At 33.7% G+C, this 13,150-nt stretch overlaps 1 protein-coding gene across 4 annotated transcripts in view; it reads right to left on the minus strand.

The window, feature by feature from the left end:
- The window catches only part of MINDY3 (MINDY lysine 48 deubiquitinase 3), a 91,086-nt gene that overhangs the window by 57,148 nt on the left and 20,788 nt on the right, over window positions 1-13,150 (minus strand). For 3 of the 4 annotated variants that reach the window (XR_012469955.1, XR_012469954.1, XM_074192921.1), the window contains exons 7-9: window positions 10,752-10,825; window positions 9,744-9,823; window positions 4,846-4,881 (exon numbers count right to left, since the gene is read on the minus strand). Coding sequence is in view for 2 of the 4 variants with exons in the window: in XM_074192921.1 (XP_074049022.1) it covers window positions 4,846-4,881; window positions 9,744-9,823; window positions 10,752-10,825 (190 nt within the window). In the remaining 2 variants the exon portion in view is untranslated. The remainder of the gene's footprint in view (window positions 1-4,845; window positions 4,882-9,743; window positions 9,824-10,751; window positions 10,826-13,150) is intronic. The other variant, XM_074192922.1, reaches the window with a different exon arrangement.

The raw sequence follows: 13,150 nt of genomic DNA on the forward strand, positions 1-13,150 counted from the left end.
AATAATGTCAAGGTCATCTTATAATATTATCATCTCAATAAATGCAGGATTTCTTTAAGTAACATTTTACATTAAAACTATTGCAAACTAAAAAGAAAATGTTGCATAATGAGAACTTTAACATTCTAAATCATTCAAATGTTAGAGAAGGAGTGCTTTCTGGATTGTATACTCTAAAAGTATTATATTTCAAAAATCTGAAACACCTATCACAATAACAGGTATATTCCTTTCAAAGGTGCAGAATGCAACCCACCCAAGCCTTTTCACCACATACAACTCTTGTTCATATTTTTGTATAAATCCAGAAACTCCTCTCTACTCATCATGGAAAACCTTCATAGTTTTAACATTATATGGTCCCATTGCATCACACTACTGGCTCATCTAGTCCTCTTTATTTATTTTTTTTTAGGTTTTTGCAAGGCAATGGGGTTAAATGGCTTGCCCAAGGCCACACATCTAGGCAATTATTAAGTGTCTGAGACCAGATTTGAACTCAGGTACTCCTGACTCCAGGGCCGATGCTTTATCCACTGTGCCACCTAGCCACCCCAGTTCTTTTTATTTTTGATATATAAATAGCCAAACTCCTTTCCTAGATAGATATCTATTGTAATATCTCTTGTGACATCCTTTGCATAATAATTAGTAATATGCTGCAGTCTATTTTTGCCAAACACATAAACTCACCATTATCTTTGAGGAGATGCACAATTTCTTAGAAATTGTGGTATTCTATGAATTACAACTATATAACTAAAAGAATATTTCTGTTAAAAGATGGGTTTGTGTTTCAAGGAGTTTGTTATGTAAATTTCCAAATACAATCAAGTCATAAATTGTCAATTCAACAATGACAACATGGTATGTTAACATTATGCAGGAAAAGATGTTGACATTTCTGATGTCTGATGGTCAATTATAGGTCACAATTTAAGGGTTATTAAGAGGATGTCCCAAAGTAGAGTTCCTGGGGAGAGAGCAATCACAGGTTGTAGGCTATTTATCAGCAGAGGAATGAGATGTAAACAACAGTGATGTGAGCCCCAGAAACAGAGCAAGTCCAATCTGAAGAATGCAGAGAAATAACCAGGACAAGAATCCTAGCCCCAAAGCAGAGCCTGTAATTCTATCATGTAAGTCAGCAGACCTTTCCCAGATAGCTGACAGAAGCTGGGAACAGCAACATCTACTCTTGCTTACATCTAATCCTAGGTTGGAAACTTGCAGAGTTCAGACCTGTGGGAAAGCAATCAGACTGTATTCTGAACCAGAACATTTTGGAAGAACCACAGTCTTAACAGATCCCAATTCTAATCTTGTTGTAGATCCTGAAATAATACAATACTCACTACCTAAGAGAACATCAATAGGACCAGTCCAGGTCATTCTTTCAGACACATGCAGAGTCTAACCCAAATAGGTCCAAAGGTAGGAGGTTGGAAGTCAAAGGCTGGAAGAATGAGCAAACAAAAATAAAAAGCTATTATGATATGATAAAAAGCCATTATGGTGACAGGGATGCTCAAGACACACAAAGAGAAGAAAGTGATTACAAAAGATCTGTAAGTAATTCAACTTGATTTCCTGGAAGAGATGGGAGTTTAAACTAAAAAATATGTTTACAAGTGAATTGAGAGTATTAGAGTGAAAAAAAAAAGGAGAAATGAAATAAAAGCTATGGAAGAAAGAACTGGAAAAGGAATTAACAGTTTGCAGAGGAAGCTCAAATCACCTCATCTAAACAAGAAACTATATGAGTTACAATGGAACAATGACTCCTTAAGACAACAAAAAAGTGAAAAGTAGAAAAGATGGAAAAAAATAGAAGCATGTTGAAAAAAAAAGAGCCTAGAAATATTTCAAGAAATCTTAAAAGAAAACTGCTTAAGTTCCTTAGGCCCAGAGGGACTAAATAAGAATAAAATTCATTGGCCATCTCCTGAAAGAATCACCCAAATTCCTGGGAACATTAATGCTAAAGTACAGAAAGTATAGGCAAAAGAAAAAATACTGCAGGCAGTCAGAAGGAAGAATTTAAGTACTGAAGGGCCAGAGTCAGCATTGCACATAATTTAGCAGCCATTGCTATAAAAAAGTGAAGAGTTTGAATTACAGAAAAGATATAAACTTGGAGCAAAGAATAAACTGAAATAAAAACTGAAATAAAATAGAAATAAACAAATAAAAACTGAATATAAATCTACAGGGGAAATAAATGGACCTTTAATGAAACAGAGAACTTCCAAGCATTTCTGGTAGAAACTACTGAAGTTCAAATGCAGGACTAAACAAAAACAGATACGCACCAATGAAAAATCTCAACAGATTAAAAAAGATGAATTGCTAAGATTCAAATATGAAGAGATTTAAATGTGTCTTCTTGGCACTCTGGTCAGAGGACACAAGGACTAGGACTGATTCTATAAAGTCTTGTCAATCTTAAGAGAAGAATGGAAAGAGAGAGGAAGAGAAATATACTAGGTAGGGGACACAGGGAAAGGAAAAGCTAAAGAAAATTGTCTCACATAATCAGGGTAAACAAATACATTTTATGCAAACAATGAAGAAGAAGGGCCTGGAGAAGAAGTTGGCACTTGAACCTCTCTCACCTAAACTGGTCAAAGGAAGGAAGAATTATATACATACACATTTGAGTACAGAAATATATTTTACTAAACAAGAAAATAAAAAAAGGAGAAGGGAGAATTAGGGGAATTAATACTACCTAAATAACCTCAGATTATATAAAAACATTTATAAATCTTTTTTTGAGGCAGCAAAGGATATGAAGGGGTGTTCATAAATTAGGGAATAGATGCATAAGTTATGATACATAAATGTGATGGAATACTATTGTTCTGTAAAAAATGATAAAAAGAAATCTGGGAAGACTTTAATGAACTGATGCAGAGTGAAGAATGATGACAATCTATACAATGACAACAATGCAGTTAAGAAAAATTCTGAAAGAATAAGGAACTCTGCTCAGCAAAATGAGCATCCACAATTCCAGGGGGGGAAAAAGATGAAATATGTTAACCATCTCCTGATAGAGGTGGAGTACTCAGAGTGCAGAAGGAGATAAGACATTTTTGTTGGACCTGAAAAAGTCTGAAATTTGTTTTGCTTGATTATGTATGTTTGTAACAAGGATTTTGCTTTTCTTTTCTTTTATTCTCACTTGGAGGAGGGGAAGTTGGCATTTTTCTTTTTGGCTGAAAGATAAAATATGTATAATTTAATAAGAGGAGTAAAGTATCTAGAAAATTAAGTGTTATTTTAAGAAAGTTAAGTTTTTCCTTTACTTTACCTTATAAAATATTGTTTACTTGAAGTAAAAACTAAGTTCCATTCCTGTCTGTAAGTCTTTTTCTAAGAATAGAAGTTTAAGACTATAAGAAGAATAAGAATTTTCACTTATTTATTTGAACCAGAATTTTTCTAAGCAATGAAATGGGTCAAATAAAAATGGATCTCATGATTTTGTGAGATCTTAGCATGCCTCAAATAAAACTATTTTATTTTATTTTTAAGGTTTTTGCAAGGCAAATGGGGTTAAGTGGCTTGCCCAAGGCCACACAGCTAGGTAATTATTAAGTGTCTGAGACCAGATTTGAACCCAGGTACTCCTGACTCCAGGGCCAGTGCTTTATCCATTGCACCACCTAGCCATCCCAGATCAAAACTATTTTAAAGCTTAAAATGTCAGAAAATGGGGAAAGAGGTTTGGAGGAAGAAAGAGACAGAAATTTTTTACTATATAATCTATTTCTCTAAATCAATTACTACCACCTAGTGTTAAGATTAAAAACTGCATTAGCTATTGTTTCATAATTTTAAATAAAATATGACTACTAAAGTAGAGGATTAGGCATTTCATTCTCTCTTCATAACCTCTAAATTCTTCCTAAAATAGAAATCACACAAAGAGATAAGACAATTAAAGTTAATCCACAATCTAGGACACCAAAAACCCTAACAATGAAACTAACAGCAGAGAAAGCTAATTCCCAAGTCCTAAGGCACTTGCTCAGCACCTTTTCCCCCATCGCCAGTATCTTGCAGGGTTGCACAAGTGAGCTGGCAACAGAACAACTTTTAATCATCCTTGCACCCCCCCCCCCAGACCTTATTCTAGTTGGAAGGGCAGTGTGACAATGCCATAGTGTAAATCTACCAGAGAAATAAGGATCAGAGGGAACTTAGGTAGGGCATATCTGTATCAGTGTGGCATTCCAGTAAAATAGAGAGAAAGAAGCTAACACCCAGTTTGGATTAGAACTGTTCCCCACAAAAGCACTGGGTTCAGGAACTGGAGCCAGTAAAGAAAGGAAAGAAGTCAACAAACATTAAGTACCTGTTATATGCTTGATAGGGTAAATGCTTTACAAAAATTATCTAATTTGATCCTCACAACCACCAGAAGAAATAGTTGCTGTCATTACTACCATTTTACATTAGAAGAACCTGAGCCAGAAAGGCTAAGGCCCAGGGTCATGGAGCCATTAAGTGTCTGAGGCCAAATGTGAACTTGAATCTCCCTGGCTCCAGGTCCAGTACTCAGTGAACTAAGTCACTGAGCTGTCTCTAATGAGACATGAATTGTCCAGTACAAGAGAAAATCCCAGGAAAAACATATTCAAAGGAGAAGGAGAAAAAAAAGGGGGGGGAAAATCTGATTACCAATGATCTCAGGAGGAAGAAAACTCAGTTAAAGACCTTGAGCATAAGAATAAACCAACAGGGAAGCTATTAATAACAGAAATGAATATAGCCTTCAACAAACCCATAATCTATGAATACATATTGCAAGACAAAGGAAAATGAATCAACACTGACCCAGTGGAGAGAGCATGGAACCACAGCTGGATATTCCTAAACAGTTAAAAAGAGAAAAAAAGCATTGTGAAAGCAAAATTTATGGCCTGCACAACAGAAATAATTAGCAGGATAAAGAAAACTTGGATCCACAGAAGCAAGTCTCATCAAAGAAAAAATGATAGAGAAATTGATTGGGAATGCAAAGAGAAGCAAAAAAAATCTGTAACCTTAAAGAGCATGATCTCCTTACAAGGCAGAATGTGAAGACAATATAATGATTATATCTGTCCCAGAAAATCATGAAATCATCATTTGAAATTCATAGCTACTATAAAATATTTAAACAACCTATTTACACATAGGCAAACCTTTGCTATCTGAAACTTGGAGAAATTAAGTTATTCTGAATAATCAAATTTTCTAGAGAACTGAGTGTTTATCCTTTATTCATCATAACCTTTTAAAATTTATTTTTGAGGAACAGTTTTCTAAAAATTAGACTTGGAATCAGGAAGATGTAGGTTTGAATCTAGCTTCAGGCACTTTTATCTACATAGCCTTGGTCTCCCTTTGTAAAATGCAAATAATAGTGTCTTCCTCACACAGGGAAACTTATATACATAGACACACCCACCCACACCCACACCCACACCCACCCACACATACACACACACACACACACAGACACCCCTGGGTATCTATGGATGTATGTACGGGCTTGGTCCTCTGACTGAACTAGACCTATGATTTATCTGGTATAGACAAATACTCATTGGATGAGGAAATTCTACAGAGCAGGTTGTGTCACCTTCTCTGCCAGTTAGTCTTCAAATGCTGTTTAGAGTACTAATGTAGGTGAAATGATTTTCCCAGGGTCACATGACTGCTAGGGCCAGAAGGGCAGCACTTAAAACATAGCTTTTGATGCACTAAAGTCACACTGCCCCTTCTTCTATGTCTATGTGTATTGACTATCATTTTTTAAAACTTCCTTTTTCTTGGTGATTCCAGACATTATTATGAATCAATCATTCCCAGCTTAATACTTCCTAAATATATCTTTGTACAGAAGGTTAATTGTTTAAAACTATTATAGCTCCATGTGAACTCATCCAAACTTTCTGGAGAGTAATCTGAAATTATGCCCAAAGGGCAACAAAAATGTGCATACCCTTTGATCCAGCAATACCACTACTGGATCTATACCCTGAAGAGACATGAAAAAGGGTAAAAACATTACTTGTACAAAAATATTCATAGCAGCCCTGTTTGTATGGTAAAGAATTGGAAATTAAGTAAATGTCCTTCAATTGGGAAATGGCTTAACCAACTGTGGTATATGTATGACATAGAAGACTACTGTTCTCTTAAACCAGGAAGGATGGGAATTCAGGGAAGCCTGGAAGGATTTACATGAATTGATACTGAGTGAGATGAGCAGAACCAGAAAAACATTGCACACTTTAACAGCAACAAGGGGGTGATGACCATTCTTAATGGACTTGCTCATTCCTTCAGTTCAACAACCAGGGACAATTTTGGACTATCTGCAATGGAGAATACCATCTGTATCCAGAGAAAGAACTGTGTAGTTTACACAAAGGCCAAAGACTATTACCTTCGATTTAGGGAAAAAAAAAAAAACATTATCTTATTATGTAATTGTGCAGTCTCTTTTACTTTATTTTTCTTCCTTAAGGATATGATTTCTCTGTCATCACATTCAACTGAGATCAATGTATACCGTGGAAACAATGTAAAGATTAACAGAATGCCTTCTGTGGGGGGTGGGAAGCAAGAATGAGGGAAAATTATAAAACTCAAAATTAATAAATATTTCTAAAGAAAAAAAATTATCATAGCTCCAGACTGCTGGGTAGAGTCTTATTTGCCCAGTTTTTCTGTCTCATCTCTTGCTAACACTCAAAAAGGATAAAATGCAAACCACAAGACAACAATAAGATTAATTATAACAAAAGTGTTTAAATTGCTTTAAATCCAACATAAACTGGGAAAAACCAGCATCATAAAGTGGGTGTAGGTTTTTATTTTTTTAAAAGAAAATCCCCCATCCCCCAACTGAGGTGAATGGAACTGAGGCAGTTACTCAAATAAGGCTTATTTTCATATTAGCAGCTTGCTTTCAAATACTTTACGTTTTAATTTATAAGATTTTTGAGAGAAAAATGTCTGCATCTGAATCATCTATGCTATTTATTAAGGTTATTCATTTGTATTTTTTACAAAAGGTTAAAGAGTTTGAAAGCCCACAGAAAGAGTCAACATTCCTCATTTTCATTAACTCTTGACCCCAACTCACTAACCACTGGCACCAATTCTCTAGTGAAATTAGAAAATCTACAATATACTCAATAACATGAACACAAGGGGAAAAAAAGCAATTCTGCCTGTCATATATATATATATATATATATATGACATTGTGAAATGCTAATAATAATAATATATAATAACAATATATATAATAATAAATATATATAGGCAATTATTAGCATTTCACAATAACACTACCAAAACATGATTTCAAAAGCCCTCCTAAGGTTTAAAAATCTTTCTAAATGTTATTTGTCCAAACACCCTATAAAACTAATGTTTTTATCTTGTATGACAATGTCTCCTGAACTCCAATCCCACATTATAGCAATTTACAGTTGAATATCTTCAATCAAGCAGCTCTAACTCAACATGTATAAAAGAAAACAAATATTTTCCCTAATCCTCCTCCAAACTTCTTTTTTCCTATTGCAGTCATCACCATATTTTCAGGCACTTAAGTTTGTATTCTTGAAGTCATTCTTGGCTATTTTCCCCTCTACAGCTAATCCTTTGCAAAGATTTGTTGATTTATCTCCATAAATTATCTCATAACATAAGCACATTAATTCAGTTCTCCATCAAATTTCACCAAGACTATTACAATGAACTCTGCTTCCAGTCTTTCCCCAATATAATCAATTCTCCAGAGATGTCAAACTTATATTCCCAAGACACAAACCTGACCTTATCAATCCATTACTCAAAATCTTCAAAAGTTTCCTCCAAATTTGTTCTTCCAGAACAAAAATATAAATTCCTTAGTCTGGTATTTTGATCTCTTCCCAGTATGTCTTCCTTCTCCTTTTTTGGGTTTATTTCTTCTTCTTCCACATCAATCATTCTCCCTTCTAAGTCAAGGACATTGGCTGGTTGAAGGACAAGATATTTTAGCTTCCCATATCTCACTGGACAAGTAGTTCTCTATGTTGCAAATACTTTCTCTTAATGCTCAGTCCAGGAGTCTAAAGCTTCTCTCCAAGTAGAGCTCAGGTGACACTTTAAACAGTCTTTATTGATATCATCTAATTGCCAGCACTCTAATAATCTTGCAAATACTTTCTAATTATTGGTGGACATTTTGTATTCTCCTTGAACACCTTCCACCTCCCTCTAGCTTCATATGCAAGGTCGTTGAAAGTTGGGATCATTTAGGTTTTTGTATTTAAAATCTTAGATTCTAGGCACATAATTTGCAAAAGAAAATGCTGAAAAATGTTCCTGAACTTAGGACAAGAAAATCAAATGAGATAAACTGCCACAGAACTGCAGGGTTATAAATTAATAATTTGCTGTTTATTATGACTAACCATTCAGATTTCCTATTGGTGGTGGGGACCTACCTATATGAAGGGGCTATATACACAAAGTCACCTTCTTCAGCATACTATGAAAATCCTAACTATGAACATTATCTTCTTCCCTAAAAGTCTGCTACTCAGATGAACAAATAAATGTTCCTCACCATATATTTCTGATATATACAGAACTGAATACTATCTAATTTCTAGTGTAATATTTGAGAGGAGGGGGTTAAGTGACTCAAAGGAATGAGTCCATTTGTTTCTGAAGAAGAGAAATAGGGATTAGTAGCATCATGTAAAGAATAATGAATTAAAATTGTAACTAGCTGAAGGACCCTGAGCAAATAAGTCACTTTAACCATCCTGGGCTTCAGTTTCCTCATCTATAAAACAAGAAGTCTGAATCAGATGATCCTGAAGGTCTCTTCTAGTTCTCGAACTCGATGACTTTTAGCTAGAAGGGAGGATATACATTTTTGTGGTTTTTCTCGATGAAACTGTGTTCTCTCAGCTATCTGGAACTAAAACATTTCCATCACATACTTGTAATATTCTGTTTTTAAAAAATCACATTCATAGTAAAAAATAATGATTAAAACAGAAATTATGTCATTTATAAATATACTTTTATATAAAGTTATTATTGTATGGTTTTATTCTTATAGAAAACCATAAAAATTTAAGTTTCATTTTATAAAAGGCTTTCAGAGAACTGACAATGACTGTCTTACTTCCTCATGTATTTTTAAACAGGTCTTTTAGAAAGTCAAATCTATTCTATTTCCAACTGTGGCCAACTGAAAAATTGTCTTTCCTTGAGTAGATGGACTAATTAAATGACTTCACATGGAAGTTATATTCACTGTCTTACTTCTGCAACATAAGTAAATAAGGGGAAAACCTGTAAAGATTTCTGAAATAATCAAATTTTTATTAGGCATATCCTAAAAAATTTAAAGTAGCAAAGACATTAACTTACAAAGAATGGGACATTAAGTATCCAAAACTGTGGGTATCTGTAATGGTTCTCTATAAACTTTTGTTTATAAAAGAAAAATTTACTAAGTTCTCTTAGATTTTTGTTTCTAATTTTAATTTAAGAAAATTAGGTAGATTATAAGTACCTCTGACCCTGAAAAGGATTCTATTATTGGGACACTCTTGTCCTTTACAAGGTAATGGAAAGCTAGAAAACAGACAGAAAAAATAATCAATTTACACTAGACAAAAATTATACAATAAGAAAAAAGTGATACAAATAACAAAGAATATACTTACTCATTCCTGAGCACTCTCTATCTCCATCCCATACATTAGAAACAGCATGCCCAGTTAGTAGAAGGTTAATTAAACTTTGGCTATTTAACATAAAAAAAACCTATAATTAATAAACAAAAATCTAGCAGCAAATATTTGTTTTGAATAAAATTATTTCAAAAGCACATAACATTTAAGTTCGAATTTTTCTATTTTAGGGGGAAATATGGAACTATCTTAATTTCAAAATTTTACATTTCTAAAATGTCATCTGATATTAAAATCAACATGTTAGCTTTACTCCACAAGCTTTACTCCACAATGTATACTGTCCTCTATATTCTATATAAATTTAAGACCTCTACAAAAAATAGTATATTTAAGTGAAGAAAATGTGAAACTAATATTTAATATTATGTCCTTTTACTTTCATTCCAGAAGATCCAAATTAGCTAGAAAGAATAACTAAAGTTACTAACTAGCTTTCTCTATTTGACAACATATGCAACGAATTACCTCTAAGAATTCTGTGATGTCATGAAAATAGGCAGACACTAGTGACTATGTTCCGTAATCAAGGTATTGGAAAGGAATTAATTTTGGAAAGTATTAATCTTTTTGTTGTTTTCTTTCCACATTCTCAAAAATTATTTTGAATAAAGGAAACAAAATAAAGTGAAAAAAGAATTAGTAAAACAGAAAAGGTTAGAGAGATTTCCACTTTAAAGGAGTAAATTTTATTTGAAAAATAAAGAAAAACATACATCTATGAAACAGAAACAAAATAGAATTTTAAAAGTCAAATTTCATTTTTCAAAAGGAAAAAATATCATTCTGTAAATTGTAAAATATTTTAGTATGTGAAAGACAACTTCACTCAATATTTTATAAGAAAATTAAGTCATTAAGTCAAGAAGAACAATTCATGATTCTGAACAACATTGTTCCTAAAAACAGTACTGTTAACTAGCTTCTAGAACAGTGTTTTATGTTAGGTCATGACCATATTAATACATCTTAATTCATTACCTGCCATGTCCATATACAGGGTCTATCAAAGGTTCTGTTGAATCTTCAATTTCATTTTTTATGTTTTCAATGCCCTAAAGAAACCAATTATTACATTTCATTGGCATATTTTTAAAAGAAAATTAGATTAAAAGTGTTTCACACTGATCAATCTGCAATATAAAACAAGCAAACAGGAAAAAAGTCAATGCTTTTTGAAATAAAAGATATCTCAAGTAAAAAGAAAAAAGAACTATTAGAAAGGAACATTAAGTCCTAAAATTAGCTTTTTGGGGTCTATAATAGAGTCTATAAACTGAGAAGAATAATTGGTTCCAATGAAGATACATTTCTTATGCTAAAAGAGTTCAATTATGCCCTGACTTTAAGAAGTAATAGGAAGAAAAATTACTTAACATATTAATTTTTATTTTGGGGATGGCAATGAAAGCTCTTAATTTATACTTTTATTGGTAGGGAAAATCTGATGTAGAAATTGCTTCCACTGATACTACTGATATAGATTGTGAAGTTAATTTGTTTATACAGTATAAGAAATTTGCCTGGAGTCACTAAGACCTTCAATTTGAATCTAGTGTTAGAGCTAGAATGTGTTAAGAGCAGAGCTTGAACTCAGGTCTTCTTAATATAAGCCCAGTAGTCTGTTAATTATGACTCACAGCCTCTCCTGTTTACTTATCTAATATGTCTGCTGATGTAGGCATTTGATTAGTTTTTAAATGAGATGCCCACATATCATATTTCATAGAACATAATATCTTTAGAATACGACTAACTGTGCTTGGCAAAAGAACTTACCCATAGTAAAAGGAAATGTTTACCATTAGTTACAGAGTGGAGTTTGGTGGGTGGGTCGGGGGAAGGATTGAGTCTGACCTTGCCTTAACACAATCTTTAAAAATCAAGTTGAATACTGAAAAAAAAAATGTACAACTTCCTAGCCCATGACTAGGCTAAATCTATTTGTATAATTAGGGAAGACATGATTATATGGTGTCAAAAAGAAACAGATACAAATAAAGTGCTCAAAACAGTATGAAGATGTAGTTGGATTAAGTTAATAGCTCTCTGCAAAACTGTAGTAACAGGGGGCAGCTAGGTGGCGCAGTGAATAGAGCACCGGCCTTGGAGTCAGGAGTACCTGGGTTCAAATCCAGCCTCAGACACTTAATAATTACCTAGCCATGTGGCTTTGGGCAAGCCACTTAACCCCATTGCCTTGAAAAATCTAACCCCCCCCAAAAAAAAACTGTAGTAACAGGCCAAAAATCAAATGTATCCTGAACCTTTCCAATACTAAAAGCACTGAAGGAACATGCAATCACAAAATAACTACAAGAAACTTAACTGAACACCCACAATACACAAGCACATGACAAGGGTCAAATATGAAAGGGAGTTCTGAGAAAGCTTCACACACATAGGTACCCCTTGTTTGACAGATAGGTAGAAATCAGGTAGAACAAAGTTTTAGGCAAGGAAAATGTTATAAGCTCAACACAGGATGGTCTGAGTGACTTATAAAAATATGTCAATGTGCATAGTGTGAAGGGTTTGTGTAGGTGAGCAATGAAAGGTTTGAATGAAGTTGGAACCAGATTAGAAAGGGACTTAAAATGCCTAAACAATGGGGAGAAACATGGCAAGCTTTTGATCAAAACAGTAATTAGGAAAACCAGTTTTAGAGTTGGATATAAGATGGACTGGGGTGTAAAGAGATCTGAGGTAGGGAGAAAAGTGAGGAGATAATAACTACAGAGGCAAGGACCTAGAATGGTGGAAATGGGAATTAAAAGAAATGGACCGATGCAAGAAATATTATGACCAAATAATCAATGGGACATGTTGATTGATTTAATACTGGGGTTAAAGAAGAAAGGTTAAAGTTATTAAAGATCATTATGGTTTTGAGGTTGTGGGACTGAGAATGATAGGCAGAAATAGGGTGGCCAGGAGAATAACAGACTTGGGGAGTTTGAGGAAATAATAGATTAAAGTGAAAACAATCACTAAGAAATTAAAGATAAGGAACAACCAGAACCGGAGAGAGAACAGGATTTGAGATATAAATTTGGGAGTCATCCAGATAGAAGTGATCATTAAACCTGTGAAAATGAACAGAAGCTAAGGAGAGTTTTGAGTAAGGGACAGTGGGGAAAAGAATCAAATGCTTTATAGAGATGAAAGAGAACAAAAATTTGCAAAAAGCCACTGAATTGGTCATTAGAAAGTTCCTGGCAATCTTCAACAGTAAATTCACTGTGGTACCTGAGGGTGGGATTTCCCCCCATAGTATGAAACAAGTATATATAGCTGTTTTTAAACTTTAAAATAAAAACATCTGAACTTTGAGATTAAATAATATTTATTTCAGATTCTTTTCAGAAAGGTAAGAAAGT

This window comes from Macrotis lagotis, chromosome 7 (assembly GCF_037893015.1).
Source record: "Macrotis lagotis isolate mMagLag1 chromosome 7, bilby.v1.9.chrom.fasta, whole genome shotgun sequence".
In the NCBI taxonomy this organism is placed as follows: Eukaryota; Metazoa; Chordata; class Mammalia; order Peramelemorphia; family Peramelidae; genus Macrotis; species Macrotis lagotis.